Genomic DNA, 24,791 nt, shown 5'->3' on the forward strand with positions numbered 1-24,791 from the left:
CTATGGCTCTTACCCTTTAGGTCTGAAATTAAACTCACTCCCATGACGCAATTTTCAGTTCATTCTATAAGGAGAACAATAAAAAAAGAGAGGAGTACCCAGCTGAGGATAAGCAACCATTTGTGATCAAAAGCACAGCATTTACCTAAGGATAAAGTTTAATAGGGCTGGGAGGAAACATACCAAGGAAGTAGGATGAATGATATTATCTCGAGATCGAGGGGAATGTAATCAATGAGATGCAACAAATTGTCCATGAATTACTGAATGTAAAACTGATTATGTGCTCTGTAAACCTTCGCTCGATTAACAATATTTTTTAAAATAATGAAATAAAAAGAAGGCAACAGAGGAAAGACCAGGGAAGCAAGGAAAATTTATAGATGTATAAATATATGCATGTACATATGTAAGTATATTTATATGTAACAATAGTGACATAGATCTATACAGCAGACAGACATTGGGCCTCTACTCAAGTACTCCCTCAATACATGTAAACTTTGTTCTAATAACCTTGCATTCTGTGGTACTCACCTTCCCAACATGATCACTGAAGGCAAAATTGGTGCATAAGCAAATGTGGTGAAGAAAGCTGAGGGTGCTCGGTTATTAAAAGATATGGCACCTGGGTTCTTAAAGGCTTGAAGATAAACAAGCTGGGAAGTAACAAAGCCCACATGGAAGAAGCCCACCAGCCTGTGTGATCATGAGGTGTCATCAGGAATAGTTATCAGGCACCAGGAGACCCCAAAACAAGCAATCATATATATGTGAACAATGGTGGACAGGGAGCAGAGTGGAGACCCAAAAGACCATCTATGGACAATTGGACATCTCCTCACAGAAGGGTCACAAGGAAAGGAAGAGACATCCAGGTGCAGTGTAGCACCGATGAAACATATTACATTCCTTTAATTCTTTAATGCTTCCTCTCACACAAACTGTCATGACCCCAGTTTTACCCTAAAAATCTGGCTAGACCAGAGCATGTACACTGGTACAGATAAGAGGTGGAAACACACGGAATCCAGGACAGATAAACCCCCCCCAAGGAATCAATCTCAACAATCGACGTATTACCATCACCACCCTCAGGGTAACTAACAACGGAAACATGGTTGAAGGGAAAGAGCAGAAGGTGTAAGATATGAAAATAATAATAATTTATAATTTAACAAGGTTTCATGAGGGAGAGATGGTGGGGGGAGGAGGAAAAAATGAGGAGCTGATACCAAGTAGAATAAAAATGTTTTGAAAATGATGATGACAATATGTGTACAAATATGCTTGACACAATGGATGTTTGGATTGATATAAGAGCTGTAAGAGCCCCCAATAAAATGATTATAAAATTTAAAAGAGCTGAAAACCCTCTAGTAACCTGCTGCAAGTTATTCCTCTTAATGTCATATCACAAGTGCTCAATGTCCAAGGAAATTTTAATAAATTTTAATAAATCAAATTGCATAAGGCATATGATGGATTCAAAATTATGAGGACAATGTAGAGGGCAATGTAAAGGGTTTAGAATCAAGATGACCTGATTTTTCCCCTCTCATAGCTGCTTTGGCAAGCTATTCAGACTCTTGGCAGCTCAATTCCTTTTACTGTGAAATGGAAATTATATTATCTACCTCAAGGGATTATAATAAATATCAGGTGAAAGAATGCTTGTAAACCCTGTATCACAGATCTCCACACTCAGTGCATGTTTACTTTCTGTCCATTTTCTTGGAGAAATAAGCATATCAGGTGATATAAATTTTACTAGAACTATAATGCCATCTCAAGGTTTTACATATCTCAAGGTTTACATCTATCCAATATAAAGTTATGAAAGAGAAGTGAATTTTTTTACCCTGATATTTTCAAAATCATTCCCCTCCCCTATTTTGGTTCAGTTCACTTTCGTTTAATTCATTTAAGACCAAGTTTGCTCCTTTTTCGATGGAAAGTGCTCAGTATCTAAGGAAAGAGGCGGACTTGTCAATGGCACTCAAGGGAAAAACATGCTGAAGTACAGAGCAGGAAGTGCTCCTCCTCCCTGGGGGTGTGTAAGCCAGGAGAAAGCATCTGAGCTCAAGGTGACTGAAAGACATACCTACAAGGCAGCTGGGGACGGGAGAATAAGGCACCAAGGAGTTGATTAGTATGGGACAGAGCAGGTCAGCACCAAGTAGCTGCTCTTAAGGTGAAGGTAGTTAAACATGCTCACAGCACAAAAGACAAAGGGGTGCTGAAGATGGACCAGGGAAACAAGGCAAAGGCCTCAACAGGAAAGATCCTGCATGCGACGCTGAATCCTTCAGCAGCAAGCAGCTACTGAAGACGTGGGTTTGATGGTAGATGGTGTGGTTGCACAGTTTTTTAAAATCTTGAACAAGGAAGGACAAAAAAGTAGTGAATAGGGTAATTGTTTCTATAGATTAAGAATGAAAGAGGCAACTTCTGGTTTTAGGTGGGACAAAGTTGATTATTTATAAAGAAAAAATCAGCAGGAAAGAAGAGGGGGGAAATACAGAAGAAAATGTGGAAGAAAAGAGGGATGACAACAGCATGGGTCTGCTCAGGACAATAGAAGACTCACAAGGCCAATGGTAGAAAGTAGCCTTGGAAATCAGTTCTCTTCCCGGGACCGTGGAAAGCAGGTGATGAAGAAGGTCCCAGACAGCAAGAGGCGGAGCAGAGGGGTATGGAGACATTGTCCCTCATGCGCAAGCCCTACACACATGGTCAGCAAAGGTATCTGATGTCGGGGAGATGCCAAGCCCGATGAGGTTTTTAAATAGGAAAGGACCACCTAGGAAAGGGACCTTTTTTTCCCCAAAGGCACAAATTGAGACGTGAGCCTTTAAGTCTATGGTGGAAACAATTTCCTCCACATCTCACCTCCATCTCTGTGATTTGAACGTGAGATTGGCCCCACTGAGAGGCTTCGTGTGGAGCTAAGGGGCTAATATAAGGGCATCTGGAAAGTTGACGGGGGTCCAGGGCTGCTGTGGAGAGGGAGGGCAGGACAAAACAAAAGATTGAACATGAGAGCATGAGGCCGAGGGAGCCTTAATGAGAGACGTTGGATCCCATGAAACCAGAAAAACACATCTGTTCCTGCAGCCAGGAGAAGCCACCCAACTTACTTTAGGCACATCCGTCAGCTCTGTGACTGGAGTCTGCAGGAAGAAGGTTGACACGATGAGGTAGATTTCAGCAACATAAATATGGTGCGTTAAGAAGTCACTCAACACTCGGAAGCCAGGCAGCAGGCAGGGTTTCTGCTCGGGCGTGGGAGGGGGAATCTGCAGGTTGTCTGTTGATGACAGGCAAGGAACCCAAATACAATGAGTGAGACCAACTGCTGCTGCCCTGGACAAGATGGAGATTGGACACATGAGATGACCCCTGCGAGTCATGGGGAGAACTATTGCCACACGGGATGAGCACACCAAAGCATTTGATAGTAATTACCTTCCTGGTTCCTACAGGGTCATTCATTCATTCAAGAACAGAAACTGCTTTGGTATTGCAAGCAGTTAATACACGGAATTGTTCATTGAAAATTTGGAGGCTCCTGTCCCCCCAATGGTACTTAGGAAGAGAGAACTGGAGGTCTACCACTGGATAAACCAGCCACTGAAAATGCTTGGGAGCAGTTTTATTCTGGCATACATGGGGCTGCATGGGTTGATGTCTACTAGAAGGTATCTTGATAATAGGCTATAAGAACACAGTGATTTGACAAATATGCATAAGCTTAGGATGTGAAGATAATAGTATGCTAGGATATACAAATATTAAACAATTAATTATCAATTAATATGCAAATAAACGTATGAATTATAAGCATCTTAAAGAAAACTAGTAAGGTCTCTGATATAAGCAAGACCCATTCTTTGTTGGATGAGGTGGCGTTTGAGCTTAGACTTGAAGAATGAACCTGCATCTGTGAGAAACTGTGCTGGTTCAGTGAACACATGCCAGGCAGAGGGAACGAGCTGAAGAGCCTTGGAAAGGGGTCCCCTGTGACTGGAGGGAGGAAAGAGGTCCCCTGTGACTGGAGGGAGGAAAGGGGTCCCCTGTGACTGGAGGGAGGAAAGGGGTCCCCTGTGACTGGAGGGAGGAAAGGGGTCCCCTGTGACTGGAGGGAGGAAAGGGGTCCCCTGTGACTGGAGGGAGGAAAGGGGTCCCCTGTGACTGGAGGGAGGAAAGGGGTCCTCCGTGGTGCGGTTAGAGACTGATCCTGTTGTAAATCTTGGAGACCGGGTCACATGTGACCCTGCCAAGGTCTTGAGCAGGGAGGGATTAGGTGTTCACACACGTCCTAGGACGTAGCAGGATCAGATCTCCAGACAAGGTGCACTCACCCATCATGACATCCACACCGGCAGCACTGTTTTCTACCCAGGATCCAGCAGACATCTGTTCCTTGAATCGCCCCCGGAGGGTGGGATTTGACACAAAGTGCAGCAGGAGCTTTAGCCCCAGCACAGTGGTGCTAGGGTGAATGTTGCTCTGCATGAGAAGCAGAAACCAGTCTGGCCCCAGGCTCAGAAAGGTCTCTTCCATTGACCTGGTGGGGAGAACACAATAAACTCTCTTCTCTGGTCATGGGTAAATGGCATTCCAGAAAATATAAATAATGCTTAACCCAACTGGACATCTGGGAAAGGCAAGTTAAGGTTAAGATTGAGACCACTTAGCAAAGTACATGTTGCATTTTAAAATATTTTAGAAATGAAGGTAAGAGTACTATGAAAAAAAACATGTGTTTTTAAATGACTAAGGTACAAAGCAGGAGTCATGGTAGGACAACAGGTTATTCATTGGGCTGCTAACTTCAAGGTCACAAGTTTGAATCCATTAGCTATTGCATAGGAGGAAAATGAGGGTTTCTGCTTCTTTAAAGATTTACAGTCTTGCCTGATAGGGTCACTATGAGTCAGAATTGACTTGATGGCAGTGAGTGTGTCTGGTGAAGCATGAAAACACAGAGCCCTGTTGTGGCAGAACAAAGACATGGCCATCTGAGCTTCTTACGATTTACAGTCTTGTAGCCCGAATTTCACTGCTCTACTCTACCCTATCGAATCACTACGAATTGGAACCCACTTCACGGCAGTGGGTTTGCTTTTAGTTTTGGTTGTAGAAAACCGAGAATGTGTTCAAAGCACTTAGAAATCCTATAGGAATAGCTGTCAAAGTATGCTTGGCCCTTGATAATGGTGTTTCCTTAATAATAGTCATGCTTTTACCAAGCATATGAATAAAATGCATCTAATTGAATTATAATGGACCCTGGTGGCGAAAATGGGATGTGAGTTGGGCTGTTGACTGCGAGATCAGCAGCTCACCTAACCAGGCGCTCTGCAGGACAAAGACGGAGCTTTCTGCTCCGAGTGGCCATTAAAAGTCACTTCACTGAGGAGCTGATGAAAGGAAATGCTTTAAAACGATGATGGCAAAATATGTACAAATGTACTTGAAGCCATGCGTGTGTGTATGGATCGCAATAAGAGTTGCAGGAGCTCCCAATAAAATGATTTTTTAAAAAGGAGAACATAAAAAAAAGTCAATTTACACTATAGGGCATAGTCTCTTATAGTTGTATTTATGCTTCATTGTAATTTTTTTATTTTAAAAAATAGTCTAAGTCCAAACTATAACTAATACAAAGTGAAAAGAAAACACACAAAAATTATGTATTTTTAAAAAGTTTACAGCCTCAGAAACTCACAGGGCAGTTCTACTCTGTCCTATCGGGTCGATATGTCAGAATTGTCTGAAGAGTTCAATTGTTTAATTATAAAAGTCTTATAGAGCACAAATATGATTATTTACCTCCCCCTTTAAAGGCACTGATCAAAACACATTAAATGGAAGTCCAAAATTTATGGATCTTTATCAGTTTAGGCAAGAATATGATTAACTGTCACTCAAATATTAATTTTAACATGAAGAATCTGGAGAAAACAGACTTGCTGGAGGCGGCTGGTAAGAAGGGAGGCTGGCAGACAATCCACCGAGACCCTTGGCCCCAGAAACAGAGCCAGTCGCAGAGGCAGGGCGCCAAGCAGTGAAGGTGTGGTTGCTGCCCAGTGGACACAGGAGCAGTGAGAGGTGGGCTAGGCAAGAGTGAAGGCACTGTTCTCGTCTAGCTCTGGGCCTGGGTTTACTGGGTGAAACACCCTGGAAGCGCTCTTGCTGTGTTCTGGTCATTTTCCTCAGTGATGTGATGATAATCGTGACAACTATAGCTGATGTTTATAGTATTACAAGCCTCATTCTTAGAACTACCTATCCATACATGAATTCATGTAATTTTCACAATAACCATATCTGGCAAGTACTATTTTGATTCTCCATCAGAACAGTAGAAGAGATGCATGTCAAACCCAAAATCAAGGTCATTGCAATCAATTTAATTCTGACATATGGGTCCTATAGGACAAATTAGAACTGACTCATAGCGTTAAGACCACCTCAGCTTTCTCTCATGAAATGCCTGGATTTGAACTGTTGAACTTTGGGCGCATGCTCTCAACCACTGTGCCACCCAGGCTCCTTGAAGAGAGGCAGAGAGGCCTTCCAGACTCTTCTTAGGATCACTCGGATCACAAAGCTGAGACTTGAACCCACCATGTTTAGGTACGAGTCAAGGTACTTCACCACTATGCTCTATTCCCCCTCAAAAAGATGTTAACTGAAGGGGTGGAAAACATTCATTTCCAAAGTGCCTTCCAGTTTTACTGCTTTAATTTTAGAAATGTAAACTCATTGAAAGCAAAGATCTGGGCTGCTTTGTTCAGCACTGCATCCCAAAGAGGGAAACAATGGTTGGCACCAGGTGCTCACCAAAGAGCAGAATGAATGACTTCAAGGTTGGAGGGGAAGCAGGCAGGTAGTGGGGGAGTTCATGCAATCAGCCTTAGGATTATGTATTATTTAAAAAATTAGTAGAAACTATGTAATTATTTTTTAACTTGGAAAAATTACTAAATTACTAACAGTAAATAGCAATAGAATTTGGCAAGCCTGTTCCTTGATAGATAGAAATGGTGAGCCATTTTGCATTCTATTTGTTGCCAAGTTTAGGACATCAAATTCAGTAACTGTCACAACTGCCAAAACAATAACCGTCACACAGCAGCCATGGTGACAAAATGGGTTTATTGTAATGATAGCAAATGTGTTTCCAGTTACGCATGCCCATTTAACATTTGCATCAGGATATCTCAGGGCAAGGTCTGGGTGGAGGGAATATAATTTTCTTTGCTGTGTTATGCAGGAAGCTCATCGGAGTGAGGCCGTTTCAGTAAAGAAAGGTTTTATTACTGCACCCTGTGTGAGGCAACCTCATGCCAAGTCACTCGTCCTAGAGCTACTTACTCAGAGGACAGATGATGGTGGCAAGAAGATATCACACTGAGTAGCATCTCCAGCAACTGGTTTCTGAGCCAGATTGTCTTCCCAGATGTTTGGCTTCCAGCTATAAAAGGAAAATTCAGATTTAAAAGGAAACGGATGTAAAGCGATATAGTATTTGCCACAGTAAATTTTCTTACTCACTAAACACAGTTCACCCAGGAATTGGGAAATGGATGGAATTCAAATTTTGGCATTCAATTCCAGGATGCAATGTAATGCTTAAAAAGAACTTCAGAAAATTCTCGAGGACTCCTCCAACTTCCCCAGAATACTAACATTACAAGGTTGGATGTTGGATCGATCATTCCGTAGAATAGTTTTATAGCATCAGAGGATGCAACTTGTGTGGCATTAGGAGTAGAGAGGCGAAGATCTGTGCTCTCTTGGTTCCTGTTCCCAGTTTGCCTCCAGATTAGCCTTTTGTCCCACCAACTCCAAAGGATGTTGTAACCAGCACATTTAAATGTGCACTAAAACAGAGCCTGGAGGGTACAGAGGTATTGATTCGGTAGAACTGTATCTTCTAAAGTGTTGTTAAGGTCTCAATGGACACATTAACAATACTTTCACGTAAGATGCTTATTAGATAAAAGTTTACATGAAGAACACACACAGGATGAACTAAGTAAGTTCATGGTTGGCCTGTTTGTTAATCATTCACTCACGCCCTCAATTGGACCATCCAGGACAGAGACATATGTTGCTAATCCTGGACTTCTTGGTGAAGTGGAGTCAGCTTTCTGTATATTTGGATTCTGGCCTCCTCTGTTATTAAGAACATAGCAACTCTGAACTTTGGCACTCTCATTTTAAAAATGAGAATTTTGATTTCTACTTTTTACTCTCATTTGAAATAGGAAATCATGAAAACGATTTATCGAAATTGAGCAGTGCTGACCAAGGAAAAGGGTTTTTTTGATGATTGAAATGTTATATATTTGAACCTTCCAAAATAGTAGACACTAACTACATGCGGTTATTGAGTGCCTGGTATGTGCATGGTGTGACGTAAGATTTAAAATTTTAATTTCATCTAATTAAAATTAAATGGCAACACAGGACTAAATTGTGCTTCCTGTCATGGGCAGCACAAATTGTAGTAACTGGATAGTGTGGTCTGTAATTATTTCTTTTCCCCTTACCTATGCTGTGGGGATGCTGGAAAAGATGTAGAAAGCTACCTAAAGAAATTAGGGTAAGGGAAAGGTGGGGAGATGAGGGAAGGAAGGAGGAAGCACTCATTCACTCCCTTCCAGGAGGATAAATAACAGAAACCATGGGGGAAGGGGGACAGAAGTCGGTATAAGATATGAAAATAATAATTTATACTTTATCAAGGAGACATGAAGGGGTAGGTGGAGGAAAGAATAAAAAAGAAGCTAATACCAAGGGCTCAATAGAAAGAAAGTAAATGTCTAGAAAATAATGATGTCAACTTATGTACAAATATGCTTGATACAATTGATGTATGGATTGCTGTAAGAGTTGTAAGAGCCCTCATTAAAATGATCTTTAAAATAAAAATAAAGAAAAATTGCAACTCTGTGTACCAAGGTAAACCAAAGTAACTTTAGATGCACAGAGTATTCTTCATCTAGCTTGGCGGACAGGCGAGACTTTGTGGAGGAAATGCCTGTGTGTCTAGTCAGTGAAGTAGAAAGGTAAAGGACAGGTGCTCCTTTGCAGGGCACAGTTTACGGAAAGGCAGGAAAAGATGGCAGATTACTGTCCATTAGAACTTGCAAGTGGCTCAGAGCAGTTGAAGCTCATGGGAAGTAAGGGAGGTGGGTAGGGGGAGAGCATTAGGTCAGGAAGGTAGGCGGGGACAACTCAAGCATGAGAACACCAGTGCTGATCTAAGATCATTGATTTTGTCCTGAAAGCCTTGTAAGCCATTTAAGGTTTTGAAGCTGAAATGCATAATTCTATTTTATTTGTTATCCTAATCATAAAACAAGTAAATACTCAGCCGTGGGAGCATCCTCCTCTCTTTGCTTAAGCCTCTCCCTCTTGCAAAGGGGCCTCGCGGTAAGTAAGTGCCCCTGGTGCCTTCACATTGGCACCAGGGAAGGCCTCTCACCAGCCTTGGGGAAGTCCACGGCGTGTCCCATGCAGATCTGCCTCTCATCCACCGCTGCAGGCTTGAGGGTGTACACAACAAAGAGTGCGATCCTTGTGCAATAAGGAGAGAAGACGTACTCAATTGTCAACTCAGTATGGGTCTTCGGGGCTCTATCAGGGGTTTCTGCCTAGTTTAACCCCACTGTGACATCAACTATAAAGAGATCAAGGGGAATCATATAATTCTCTGATCACTATATAATTGCTAGAGACTCCTAAGACCTGTCAGGCTTCAACAAATGTGTTGCTAATTCTCGTTCTGTCAAATCAATATACCAGATGATCAGGGACTGAAAGGGCTCAAGGGGGTACCTGTGAGGAACTTCTTTCAGGTAGTCGATGGGTCATCAGCCCTTATAAAGATGACTATGTTAATGGAAATTCTTGCATCTGCGCAAACTTCGTCAACCGCATCCCCCCAAAAAAACATTTATTGAGGGGCTCTTAGCACAATGTGTCCTGAGTATGGCATTTCCCTGTCCAGTTTCTTCCACTCTGAGCCCTAATTAGAAACCCACAGAAATGTCCAAAGACTGCATTGAAGGGTTGAATGTGATCGGTATGAGGTGAGGACCATAGCCCCTTCCTAATGCGGTTTGAATCCTTCCCTTCCCCAAAGAAGGTTGGTGCAGTACCTGAGAAAGTCTTGGAGGTCAAAGTGGCTTCTCAGCTGGTGTCCCAGGAGAGCAATGACTGTGGGGATCTTGGAAGGGATGAGACTTGGCTCATTGAAGAGGAAGATAAGCTTGGGGATAAGCTGTGCTTGGTGAGCAACTTTAGCATTCCTGGGCCCTTCCCTATGAAACCCAGGAGAGAGACGGTAAAAGCTTTTTATTGGAAATGACCAACTTTGCTGTGTTTCTTCTAAAAAGGTTTTCCAGGCTAGACTTGTTCCACGTCCCTTTAACTCTAGTCCTCATTTGGAAACCTGTCAAAATTCTGTCAGACACCCATTGAATATGTGTCTGCCAAAGACCAGAGAGGCTCAGAAATGAGCCTCCTAGTTTACTTCCTTCCCTGGAAATAGTCTTCAAAGACAAACCCCAATTATTGACTTAAAGTTTGAGCCTCAGGGAAGACTAATGCTGGTCTCAGAAAACTCCAAACAAAGATAGCAGACCCACAGGTGACTGCGGAGCACTTCCCAATAGCCCGGAGCCTCGGCCTCCGCAAGTCTGTCTGGGTGTGCGCACTCTTCCGGTCCTCCTCAAACCACAAAGTGGGTGAACACACCTTGCCAAGAGTCAAAGGGGAAAGGCAGAGAATTGAAGAATCTATATCCCTTTTTGTATGATAATCACAATTCCATTTTCCAGTAAATTGTGCTCTGCAAAGAAAACAGCTCCCAGGGCAAATGTCAGTCTCGTGGCGAAAACAAGACAAAAGAACACAAACACAGGCACAGGTGATGGTAAAGAAGTGGGAAGTGGAGAAAAAGGTCGGTGACTTTTAGTAGTTTGCTCCTATTATTTTTTTCAGCATTTATGTTACATTCTGCTGAAGTCCACATACCTAATATACAAAAAGGCAGTGGCTGCTTTTTTAGCCAAGCAACAGACAGGGGATGAAAGTACCAGGGAGGCGCACACTCATTAGAACAACAAGCCATGTGAAATTAAAAGGTAGACAGGAATAGGAAAGAAGGAAAAATGGAAATCAGAAATACGGGAAGTGGCAAGAGGGCCATTGCATTGTGGGATTGCAATCAATGGCATAAAATAAAATGTGCATGGATTGCTGAGAAAAACCCAAATCTGTGCTGTAGACTGTCATTGGACTCACAGTATAAAGTTCAAAAAGAAATGATCAGCAATCTGCAGTTTGAACCAGGAAGAAAGAAAGATCTAGTTGCCTGCTCCCGTGAAGATTACCACTTAGAAAACCCTATGGGACAGATCCACTCTGTCCTTCATGGTTGGTATGAGACAGACTTGAATTGATAAAAATTGGTTTGTAAACAAAAGAGCTCCAACTAATATAGAAAATGGCTATTGAGAATTAGAGGAAGAATGGTCAGCGTGGCCACAAAGGCCATTTATGAGCATAATCCCAGTCTGGGTAGAATTGAAGCATTTGCTGATGAAGTTTAAGAACTGTAACCTAGATATTGAATTATAATTCAATGTAAAGAGGACCAAAGATCCTTACAACTGGACTAATAATTATGATAACTGGAAAAAAATTTGAAGTTGTCAAAGATTTTGTGTTTGGATTGCTTGGATTCACAATCAGTTTTCATGGAAGCAGCCATCAGGAGATCCACAGATGTGTTGCATTGGATAAATGTCCTGTACAAAACCTCTTTGTCGTGTTGAAAAAGCAAGGATATTACTTTGAGGACCATGGCGCACTTGACTCAAAGCATGATGTTTTTGATAACCTCAGAAGCATGTAAGAGTTGGACCTTGAAGGAGGAGACTGAGGAAAAATGATGCATTTGAATTGTAGAGCTGGAAATGAATAATGAAAGTGCCATAGACTGCCCAAATGACAAACGCACCTTTCACTTAATTTTTGCGGTTTTATATATATATGATATGCATATATAGTTACAATATTTGGATTATGTCCAATAAAACGGTTATATATATAAAACATTTATATATATATAACCGTTTTATTGGACATAATCCAAGTATCATAAATTCAATCATTCATTCATATCAAGAAGTGTTGTACAATCATTACTACAATTAATTTTATAATGTTTTCTTTTTTGTGTGTATTCTTTGCAGTCTGCTCCCCAGCCCCAACCTCAAGTAAACACATCTAGGAGGGAGTCTAGGCAAATAGAGACAAGGATGGATAGGCTGCGCTGCATGTCCTTGGACTGCAGAGACAAGCCCCTGGAGAAGGAGCCGCCGAGGTAGAGTGGAGGAGCAAGGACAGCAGGCCCTCAAGGAAGGGCCTCAAGCAGACCAACTGACAGAGGAGCTGCAACACTGAGCGCACACACAGGGACAACTGGGAGGACTGTGCAGGACAGGACAGCGTTTCTTTATGTTCTCATAACATAAAATGCACGGGGTCACTATGGGTGGGAACCAACGTGATGGCACCTAACAACAACAACCACAACAACAGTCCTAGCCCTCAAGAGGTCTAAGAGCCTCAACAAACCAGTCCTATGCATGTGAGCCCCTGAAAGGGACATGATCCTACCCAAGGCCCGAGTGTCCCAGAAAGTGGAGGTGGACTCAAGCTGATGAGCCTAGGACTACACTGCCTCCCCCTCGTCCCCTCCCCAAGTTCTGTGTCCTACACAAAGCTTTCCTTCACACACCTATGCTCAGAGCTTCGCCTACCTTGGTGACTGGAGGATTTCAAGCAGGTGGGAAAAGAGGGCGAGATCCAGATTGTCTGCAGTGTTCATCCAGAGCTGTAAGACAAACAAGAACACTCTGATTCCAAAAGGCCTCTAAAGAGAAGGGCTTCTAGGCAGCAGAAAGAAATAGGATGTTTGATTCACCCCTTTTTATCACCCCTTTGACTTAACTGAGCCGTCACATGAGCTCTCCTGGTGTCCAGAAGGCACTTCCCAGAGGTAAACTCAAACATCACTCCTCTCTCATTTATCTCTTGCTCATTTCTCATGCTTGACTAGGACTCTAATTTCAACAAAGGAAATGTGCACCCCAAATCTCCCAGGTCTTCATAAATTGTATACCAACCAAATGCGTTTCATCCTTGTGCTGTCCCACAGAGCATGTGCCAGTCCTCCCACGTGAAAGGGTGTGAGAATGCGGAGGCTGAGACCACCAGCAATGGGAGGACTGAAATCAGAAGCTTGCAGTTCTAATCTAAACCAAGTAGTCTGTCAATAAAAAACTTTTTTCTCTTCACTCATCTCTGAGGGTTATCCCCCATGCCCCAACATGAAAAAGCCCCATGGGCGAAGCTTTCATAGTACTCATTTTTCCTGCGAGGTGAGCATAAAGTCATGTGTTCTCATTAGTTCTCATTGCCTGCGAAGGTTCTCTCTGGTCACAGTGAATTTTTTCATAAAAACAGCTTCATTCAAACTTCATTTTTGTGGTGGCCTATTTAAGAGAACAGCGTATGGCTGTGAAATTTTGTTTCCTGCTCAGGAAAAATGTTGCAGAAACTGTCGTGATGTTGAACACAGCTTACAAGAAGAGTACTATGGGGAAAACTAAAGCGAACAAATGGTTTTCTTGTTTCAGAAAAGGAGAAATATTGATTGATGACAAACCTCATCCTGGATGTCCATCCAGTTCCCTAACAGACAACGATGTAGACTCAGTGCATTTGGAGCTCATTCCACGAGGTCAGATTGTTAATCAAACTTTCTATTTAGAGGTCCTGGGAAGAGTGCAGCACAGTGCACAACAATAAAAGGCCTGATTTGTGGCAGACGGGGGCTGGTTTTGCCACCACAATGCACCCCGCTCATGCAGCCATCTCCGTGTGCCAGTTTGGAGCAAAAGACATCATGCCTCTCTTGCCCATCTGACTCACCTGACCTCGGTCCACGTGATTTCTTTTAGTTTCCGCAAATGAAGAAAGACATGAAAGGAGAGAGAATTGATGATGTAGAAGATGTGAAGAAAAAAATGAGGGAGGTGCTGTCAGCCATCCACACAGATGAGTTTGAAAGATGTTTCCAAGAATGGAATCACAGATGTGACAGACATAGTAAGTGTAATGGAGAGTAGTTTGAAGGTGATAAGGTTGTTTTGGGAAAAAAAATGTAAATACATAGCTCTGAAAAACAATTCCATTTTGTGGGGGTACTCCCTGGTATAAAGCCTAAAACTAAACTCAAGTTACATTTGGCAGAATTGTGAACCGCACATGTACATAAGTTGCATGGAGACTCAGAGTGAAGCCAACAATTCACACCATTCAAACTCATATTAAACAAAACACCTCCATGAGCCAATCTCTTTGAGGAAGCAGTAATTCTATACTTTCTTTATTCATATCTCATTTCCTATTTAGAGTGTTTTATTATTTTTCATATCTAAATGTATAATGGGTCATGTGTGTGGCTGCTCACCACAAGGTCAGAAGTTCAAATCCATCAGTGGTTCCTTGGGAGGAAAACGAGGTTTTCTGCTCCCATAAGGATTTACTGCCTCAGAAACCCACAGGGTACAGCTCTCCTCTGTCCTACAGGGTTGCTATGAGTTGGAATCGATTCAATGGCAGCAGGAGGTTAGAAATGCTGATCGTTTATAAAGCCCAGACTATAAAAAGGAGGAAGTATGGGGCTGCAAGAGTACACTTAACATCAAATAAAACAAGCCACATTTTAAAATCAAGCCAATGATTTACATGTGACCTCCTCCGTGGGGGATGGACAACAGAAAAGTGGGTGAAGGGAGATGTTGGACAGGGCAAGATTTGACAAAATAATAATTTATAAATTATCAAGGGTTCATGAGGGAGGGGAGAGCAGGGAGGGAGGGGAAAAATGAGGACCTGATGCCAGGGGTTTAAGTGGAGAGCAAATGTTTTGAGAATGAGGGCAACGAATGTACAAATATGCTTTACACAAATGATGTATGTATGGGTTGTGATAAGAGTTATATGAGCCCCTAATAAAATGATGAAAAAAAAGGTTACAATACAAAGTCCAAAAAACAATAGCATTTTCACTAATGCATTGATAAGGCTTAGAGAGACTAAGCAACTTATCCAGCATGCTATCATTTTCTCACTGGCAAAGGTGGGTTTAAACTGAAGTCCTTCAGACTCTTTCCTAGCCCGCATGCTGTATTCCCTTAAAGTCATACCCTGCAGAGCAATGATTCACAAGATGAATATCTTCTTTACTTAGACCAATCAGTGACCAGTGTTGTCTTCTTTAGAGTGCACGTATTAGAACTCCAAAGAACACAACATTATCAAAAGGATCATGAATGTAGGGTCATCACTGTATGATCCCCAGGGCCTGGCACCACACAAGTTATATAGTAGGCCTTTATTGAGGATCTTTTAATTTTTTTTAAAAGAGTGAATGCAAAGTAAACCAAGGCAAAAAACACATAAATCCGCAACCTATGTCTTTGCAGAGATAAGTCTTTTGTCTCCCTTCAGACAGCTGCTATGGACTGATGTGCTTACATTAGGGTATGTATAGTTAGGCAAGACAGCACAACATGCACATCAATGGTACTCTAAGAACCCTATACACTAACAGTGTCCACTCATTAAAGCGGCCATTCACTGATCAAACGATGCGCCACTTATTGGACCAAACAATGTGTTGGGAATGGGGGAAGTGTGAAGGTGAAAATCTCAGTGTGATCTGCTGTACCTCGTAGCCATCCTAAAAATGTACACCCCCTATTTCCTTTCCAGAACTTTAGAACAGAAAGAAGCTGCCATAACCTATTTGAATATATTCCTAGCTTCTTTCAGAAATTACATTATATCAAATAGCTGAATTTTAGGAAACATAGATAACTAAATCCTTTGGTTACTATCCTGTGTCATATAGTCCGTCCCTGTACTGAACTGAGATGTCTGCATTAGATTTGTTTTCATCTTAAACAGATAATGTATCAAACCTTACTGTCCACAAATCCTTGTGGCCACCTATCTTTCCACAACAAGCTGCCCTTCCATCGCTTCAAGAAACCAGAATCCTTAGACCTCAATGCCCTCATCATCCCATACTGAGTCCTTCGAGCCTGTCATGGTGGACCCTACCCTTCTCCTAATATTGTCTAATTTGCAAACTTGCTGCCTCCTTTGAAAACATGACCAAACAAAAGTTTAGTCTGTCACACATCTCTCAGGGGAGGCGTGTTTGTTTCTATGATATTACACAGGTTTTTGCAGAACTTTTACAGATGGACTAGAAATAAAGGCCTGGCAACCTTCTTCCAAAGATCAGCCAGTGAAGACCCTATGGACCACACTAGTCTGATCCCATAGTGCAAGGATGATTATGAGTGAGCGGTCAATTCAGTGGCAGCTAACAACATTAAAAGTATGCCTTTCCTACCTTAAAATATAAAACCTCATGTTCTGAACCTTTCTCTTCCAGTTTATTCTATCTTCCTTAATTATTAAACAGTCCAAGCTTCAACAGCCCCTTTACTCCAAGTGCATTTCTACTCTGGCTTCTTTCTGACTGCAGACTCCATTTTCATCAAGCTCCCGGGTGACCTCCAATCGTCAAATAGAATGGGCCCATACCTGCCTGGACATTTTTTGGTTTATGTTCCCATCTTTATTTTCCTCTCTTCTTTCTCTGAGTTTATTTTATTGTCACTCTAATTTCTTGATGTCCATGCTCAGTTCATTCTCTATCCCTCCCCCGCCACCGCCCCTCTTTCCAATACAAACCCGATGATTATAAATTTCTAAATCCAGCTTCAGTGGACTCTTCTCAGATTTTGATATCATGAACTAGGTATTGTCCTCACCTTTCTCATCTGAATTGCTTCTAATTGAATTACAATTTTTTTCACTAACCCTTTGCTTTAGCACATACCCTTTTGCTCAGTTCAGATTTCAAAATCTTTCACTTGCAACAATCTCAGGCCTGATCTCCCAGTTATACGGGTTGTACCACGACAGGAGTGAAGCTAAAATACAATTCGAACAAGCTATTTTCTTAACTATCATACTTAACTATCAAACTATATTGGCAATTTGACAAAGTTTGTCGACAATCAGCATTGTTTATAAAGATTTTATCTTCATTGTTACCTGTGATAATTTATTTTATTTCTAAGTGTGTGTGAGATTGTATGCTAAAAAAGAGCCAGATCTATTTAAAAGAACAACACAGAAGAATAATCTAAAAATCCACCAATAGGGAAATAGATCAGAAATCAGGAACTATCCACAATATAAATGATCATTTTAACCTCACAACAATGTTTTTAAGAGTCTCTAATAAAATTACTTAAATATTTATCCTATCTGATAAAAGGCAGGACTTAAAATAATCACTACAGCATCATCACAATTATGATAAATTACACATAGAAAATACCATAAAAGAATTCATTCACTGTTGACCACAGTTCTTTGAATCTTGAAGATAGGAAGCTCCCTTTGATAATCTTTCCATTATTTTAAAATGTATTATAGCAATATATTACTTTTAGAATAAAAGAAACACGGTCTAGTCTTTCATGTCATAAGCTTTCATATGCTCTCATAGACTACCGGTATGTTTGAGTTAAAGGATATATCGTGTAGCTTTGCACCTCAGGCCTGACTTTTCTCCCTTTAATCTGCACGAGGACACACCTGCATGCTGCCCACGAAGGTATTTGCTCTCAAATCTCCATGTTGCTGTCATCCATATGTGTCTTCATAAGTGAAAAGAGTGGGAGTCAGAGAGGTTAAGAGACCACACAGGCCATACATGGTAGGGTTTTGTACTAAACCAAGACCATTGACTTCAAAGCCTCCACAGATTTTCCTGTGTTCATCATGAATATCATGGAAGATGACCTGCTCCATTTAAAATGATCTCCAGGATTCCCAACCATATTTTACCATTATGTTTACTCCTTAGCTGATAAAGGTAAGTTTCCGGTTTACCTCAAAGTTACAGAGGACATGCTTGAAGATGCCAATGTTGGTGATAGCAGAGGATCTGAAGCCAAGTTCCGCAGTGCCAGCAATTGAGAGGATGAGCTGGAAGATTCGGTCATTTAGGAGGGAGGTCTTTCTTCTCAGGAGAAGGGCCATCATCTGAAACGATTAAAGCACAAAGGCATTTCCTCATCAATTCCTCTTTGAATCCTTTCGCTTTCCCCCTGATTGTCCTATTAGCATCCTGATTCAGTCCAGTCTGAAAGCGCCTCATCTCAGATGCTGCCACCCTTTGCTCCTGTAATCTCAAGGGAGGGGCGGGGAAAGCAAGTTCCAAGGTCTGTGGCTTTCGCCCCAGCAGCATCCACTTTTCTATGCTTGTCTCCCATGAGCTCTAGTTGTAGACTTCTTGCTCCTTCCAGAATTTCGACCCTTTGATTTCTAGAAGGCCACCATTTCTTGTCTCCTCCCATGTTCCTGGGAGCTCATTCTCCTTTTCCTTCCCACGGTCTTACATATCTCGCCATCAAGAAGTCACTGTCCACTCAGAAGCTCCACGGCACTCACCAGCTTATTGGACAGTCGCCTCATGCCTCCTTTTCTTGTGCTGGGTTATGGAAAGCTAACAATGTGAAAGGATCCTAGTAAGGATACTAGGATCTCACAATGGCCTTAAGTGCCCACACTTTTCTCAGAGACTAATATAAACCTCCCCCCCCCTACTATCCCCTCCACACACACTTCATGTCTCTGTTGACCTTCCCCGAACAAAGAAATCAAGCATCCAAACATTCATCAGGCCCTAGAATCCCAACCACTTCATCTAAATTCCCACTCATACGATCAGGATTCTCATTGATAGCATCTGAATTCCCATCCATACCATATGGGTTCCCGTCCGTGTCATCTGATTTTCTAATCATGTCATCTAAAATATCAACTGTTTCATCTGGATGCCCAGTCATGTTATCTGGTTGCCTATCCATATCATCTGGATTCTTATCCATATCATCTATATTCTCATGATTTTCATCTTTTGTTTTATACCCACCGATAGATCCAATACAGTCCATCCCCTCCTTGACCTCCCAGACACTATCTTTAAATGTATCCTCGAAAGCTTTGCTCTGGGACCAGCAAGTACAAATGTCTTTCCAAATTGCTGTAGACATTTTCTTAACATGCTTGATATTTACTTTAACTTTAACCTCCCACCCAGACCTTCATTACAGTATCTAAAAGAGACTTGAGAAAAATCATAGACTGAGAAGTTTAACTCCACATCAATAGTGTCAAAAGTCAAACTTTTATTCAATTTGATCTGGTCATTGAATTGGATTTTTTTAATAAAGTGATTTTTCTTAAGCCTAAAAATTATTTCTTTTTGCTCTCTCTCCCAAATCCCTTTCCTCAAGCTCCTTCAACATCCTGTTTTAACAAACAACTTGATCATTTTGCTGTGGCGATAGAACCCTTCAACATGAACACACTTGACTGTCCACCATCAAATCCCCAAACAGTTCTAGTACATTCCTTCCCATCAGAAGCAGGTTCTTTCCTACATGACTTTTGGATCCTGAACCACCACCACTCGCTCACCTTCTCACAGAGGCTCTTCTGCCTAACTATTCTGTGTGCACGTCACACATCTCTCTCGGTGCTGAGACATTTCCTTACACAAATGTTTCACTAGTCTCATTTCAAAATGAACTCTCTCTTGCCTCCATTCCCCCCAGCTCTTACTCTATTTAACAACTTCTCTTCACAAACTTTTAGAAAACATTATACACACTCTTTCTGTACATCGTTAGACATCCCACTCCACTCTCTTTGTAATCCACTTCAGCTGGTTTCTGCCTCTACACTAGCAAGCTGTCAATGAAAGTCATTAATAACTTCCAGGTTAAAAAAAATCTAATGATGATATTGCTGTCTTCACTGTACTTCATTATTCAATCACAGTTTATCATTATATTTCAATATTTACAATTGTTTAACCAAATTCTCCTTGTTGAAACTCTTTCTATTCTTTCATTGTGCTTGACAAGAATTTCTACATATTTTCTTTTTATATGTAAATTTTTATACTGTCTATATACCTTTTTTATACTTCAGTAGTTTTTGTAGGGTTTTGCTCTGTGTGATTAGTTATTTGTGACTCCTCTCTCTTTTTCTGTATTTTACTTATTTATTTATTAAAAGGTTACTTTATTGGGGCTCTTGTAACTCTTATTACAATGCATATATCCATTGGATCAGGCATATTTGTACATTAGTTGCCACTATTTTCTAGACATTTACTTTCTCTTGAGCCCTTGGTATTAGTTCCTTTTTCCCCTCCCTCCCTCTTTTATTTTTAATCTATTTCTTGGATTAAAATATCAACTTCATGATGCTGGTGACTCTGATATTTGTAACTCCAGCCTGGTGTGCAGCCCTGAGTCTTGGAGTCATTTATCCCACTTGATATTTTAACTGTGATGTGTCACAGACATTTCTAACTTTCTATGTCTTCCTTTCAGTCTGAAGTATTATTAGGACAGATAGTATTGACCCCTTTGCATCATTAACAGTTCAATTTTCTCTAAAAGCGTCTCAATCTTTCCAAGTCTCATATCATATTGAGATTAAAACTCAATCCCTTCCTCAAATTTCCCCCTTGCAACCTACAAATCATAAAGGCTATTATAAGGCACCAATCAGACAGTTTTATGATTTGTATACCTTGGTGTGCTTTTTGGCATCTCCCATCCTCTCTCTCTCTCTGTATATATATATCATCTCCAATCCTTCTCTATCAAGCTGGCTTGGTACTGTACTGTTCCACAGCTTGGTCTTTCTCTGCAGTTCTGTGCAGGCACCTGTTTTCCGATTTCTTGAGTCCTTCCCTTGGGTGGATCTAAGTTGAATCTAGAAAACCGCCTTGCTAAAAATCTGTCCCATAAAACTCAACTGAGCGTTTTTGTCTGAGAATAGGGTAATAGATAAATTTGATATAAATTATAAAGAGGAAGATTCATACTTCACTTGCAATCTCAAACCAGCAAATGAACACAGAGTCACAAAGTCAAATTATCAAACTCATGTGCAATTCATTTAACTACAGACCCTTGTTTTATCTGCTATCCATTCCTCTACTACTTATTGAGCACTTATTTTCTATTATATTTTAGAGTGCAGTACTGAAAAAAACAGCTCTTTCTTTGATGTGTTTATAAGGAGCTGAATGAGACCAGAAATATGTACACACATAAATATACTTCATATGAATTGATAAAGCATGTTATGAAGAAAATGTATCAAGAAAGATATAAGGTAGAATATGTGATATTATTTTATAAAGGCCCAGGAGAATAGTGGGTCAAGAAATGTTAAGATATTTTTGAATATTTTCACATCTCTCAAGCCCCACCTACCCTTTCCCTCTTTTTATTTTTCCTTAAATCCACTGGTTACAGGTTGATTTGAACATCTGACTTTTTGATTATCTGCTCAGCTTTTAACTAACTGCACCAACAAAATGTTTCACATATTTCAAAAGTTTCTTTTACACTAAAATAAGAGCCTTAAAGTTCCCCCTATCTGTACTCATATTTGAAGTCACAATAAATCTCTGAATCCTGATGGTTTCCTTGTGCACAAAAATGTATTTGAGAGTTTGTGTCTCATTTTAATACCGTTTTTAAAAATCTCTTATTGTGATTTGGGTGAAGGTTTACAGAACAGATCAGTTTACCACTAAATAATTCATATATATTTTGTCTCTTCTCATTAATTGTAATCCTCATAAGGTAACATCACTTGTTAACATCACAATGTAACATTCTTCCTTGTTTTTCCTGTTTCCAACTCCCCTTCTTCTTTAACCTTTCTGAACTTGCTCCTTCAGTAGACACTGCCCTGTTTCCAGCAGAGAGTTGATTATTTTAAGGTGTGCATACCTTCCTAGTATTACTGTTCCTTTTATAGATCTGATATTTGGCTGAAGACGGAACCACAGGGATGAGTTTAGTTCTGGACTGGATGGAGAGTTCCATCAGTCTGTGACCTTTTTATGATTTTGAGTTTTGTTTTACATTTTCTCTGACTGTATTTAATATGATTCCTTTCTAAAAAGTTGGTGGTGGTAGATGGTCCAACTCTGGTTCTTCTGGTCACCAGGTCAAGAAGATTGATGATTGTTGTAGTCCATTAGTTCATTAGACTAACTGATTTCATGTGTCTTTGATAGTTTTATTTTTTGCTCCAGAAAGGGAGAATCCAATGACATTGGCTCCCTAGGTGGCTGCTCAGGAACCTTTGTGTACTCACTGCAGTAGGATATAGACTATTTTCTTGATGTCTTGTATTATTTTCATTGAACTTGGTGTCCCTCAAGATCATGGTTCTGAGACTTGAAGGGCAAGGACTGATTCTTGCAAGATGTCTGGTTATGTCTAGGTTTTGACAGGTTTAGTCTCTGTATACCACATTTGTGGATATATTTGCAGCAACAATAAAAACATATGTCCTCTGCCAAACCTATTTATATTCATAGGCAAACTGCCTCTACTCACACGTCACAGTTATTGCAAGATTTTGTCTGTAACATTTTTACCTGTTGCCTTTGTATCATATTCCTTCCAGTGACTTCCCCTGCCATCGTTAGTTAACTAGTCTCATTCTTACGGTATATTGCCTTCCCTGCACCCAAGTTACAATCTGCCTACCCCCTAGCCAATAATTTATCTTCTCTGTCCTTCTAAACCTGGCACCTTTTGTTTTTTTATAATAGTAATCTCTAACAATATTTGTCCTTTTGTGATTGACCAACTTACTTAACTCAGCACAATGTCTGCCAGGTTCACCCAAGTTTGAGGCGATGCGCGGATTTGCCATGCTGTAGCATTTCATAGCACTCCATCATGTGCTTGTACCGATGTATGTTTAGCCATTTTCCATGGACAGACATCTAAGTTCTTTCCATCGTTTTGCTATTGTGAGTAGCATATATCTATCTGTGTCACAGCTCATATCTCTCTAGAACATATACCAAATATTGGGATTTCTGAGTTATATGGTATTTTTATGTCCAAGTTTGGAAACAGTAAAGCATTTCCCACAATTTTTACAGTCCATCAGCAGAGCATGAAGGTTCCAGTCTCTCCTTTTATCATCACTCGTATCACATTTATCACACTCTTATCAGCATGCTATTTTCTGCTTGTCAATTGATTTGCCTTAGATGTCTAAATTATATTCTATTAATGTATGTATTTGTATGGTCCCAATTTGTTTTGGAAATGGAAGATTTGTAGTGGTTTTGAGATAGATGAGAGGCATCCTACTTTGTCCTTCTTTAGTAGTGCTTGGCTTATCTGAGGTCTCACTTTTTTCCATAGAGTTGTTGACTATTTTCCATCTCTCTAAAAAAAAAAAAAAAGATGTAGGGATCTGGGTTTCTTATTTCTTATAGTACTGCTTTAACTTTTTGGTCACTGTTTAGATTTATCCCTAATGTTTCTTCCTTTGACTATCTGTTGTATGGGTGTGCTACACAGGGCTATCTGGAAAAGTAAATGTAGTGATGCTTAGATAGATATATGACAGCAATTTTTATCAAGAAAATGGCTCACACGATGTAGAAGCTGGCATTTTCAGCCTGCATCAGGCAAACCAGGTCTGTGGATTCGATATTGAGCTGAAGACTCATTCCGATTCGTGTAGCTTCAGGAAATGATGAGTTCAGGATTGACCGGAACAGCATGAGCAGTTGACTGCAGAAATGGATGCATCCAAGTCAGGTCATCTTAGTGACTGGACAAGTATGCATCTAGGTCAGACAGCAGGCTGCCGATGGCTCCTACAATCAGCAAGCAGTATGGCAGGCAACTGTCTCCATTGCAAAGAATCAAAGGTTGAGGAGCCAGACACAGGATCCAGGATCCATACCCAGTCAAAAGTAAGTAAGCTTTTCACAGTGTCTACTCATGTAATAAGTGGACCACACCCATGCGGAAACATTCTTTCAGTTGCATCACAGCTACGGCCTGAGCACAAGTTTGTTCACTCACTGCCCTCCAGCAGATTCCAACTCAGACCAAGTTGGAAAGAGGATGGAGGAGAATTGCCATTGTGAGCTTCTGAGACTGCAACTTTTTATGGCAGCTGAGTGTCTGATCATTCTCCCACAGAACAAATGGTAGTTACAAATCACTGACTGAAGTTAGCAGCCGAGCTCATAGTAAACCACCATGATCTTAGAGGTCGTAACTAATGCAGAGTGACTCATTTACAACAGAGGGAAATGCTGCTTGGCATTTCTCCATTCTGACAATTGCTTTTCTGTTTGAACCCGTTGTTGTGCCCAATGTGTCAATCCGTTGTGTCCAGTCTCCTCTTTTTGCTACCCCTCCACTCTACCAAGCACTTTCGCCAAGGACTGGTCTCTCTTGATAACATGTCGAAGATGGTGAAGTTTCACCATTCTTGTCAAAGGAGCATTCAGGTTGTACTTCTTCTAAGACAGATTTAGGGTTTTTTTGGCAGTCCATGGTATTTTCAGTACTCTTAGCCAGCACCATAATTCAAATGCATCCATATTTCTTCAGTCTTGCTGTATAATGTCCCACTTTTAACAGCATATGAAGCAATTAAATATACAATAGCATGGGTCAGGTGCAACTTATTCCTCAATAAAACATCCTTACAACATTTCAAAGTGGTCTTTTGCAGCATAT

At 40.9% G+C, this 24,791-nt stretch overlaps 1 protein-coding gene across 1 annotated transcript in view; it reads right to left on the reverse strand.

The window, feature by feature from the left end:
• The window catches only part of WDFY4 (WDFY family member 4), a 388,818-nt gene that overhangs the window by 222,688 nt on the left and 141,339 nt on the right, over nucleotides 1–24,791 (reverse strand). The window contains exons 23-29 of the mRNA XM_075527922.1: nucleotides 18,079–18,231; nucleotides 12,852–12,925; nucleotides 10,182–10,343; nucleotides 9,506–9,597; nucleotides 7,387–7,486; nucleotides 4,365–4,570; nucleotides 3,141–3,310 (exon numbers count right to left, since the gene is read on the reverse strand). Of these exons, the coding sequence (XP_075384037.1) occupies nucleotides 3,141–3,310; nucleotides 4,365–4,570; nucleotides 7,387–7,486; nucleotides 9,506–9,597; nucleotides 10,182–10,343; nucleotides 12,852–12,925; nucleotides 18,079–18,231 (957 nt within the window). The remainder of the gene's footprint in view (nucleotides 1–3,140; nucleotides 3,311–4,364; nucleotides 4,571–7,386; nucleotides 7,487–9,505; nucleotides 9,598–10,181; nucleotides 10,344–12,851; nucleotides 12,926–18,078; nucleotides 18,232–24,791) is intronic.

The sequence above is a fragment of the Tenrec ecaudatus genome, chromosome 12 (assembly GCF_050624435.1).
Source record: "Tenrec ecaudatus isolate mTenEca1 chromosome 12, mTenEca1.hap1, whole genome shotgun sequence".
Taxonomy (NCBI): Eukaryota; Metazoa; Chordata; class Mammalia; order Afrosoricida; family Tenrecidae; genus Tenrec; species Tenrec ecaudatus.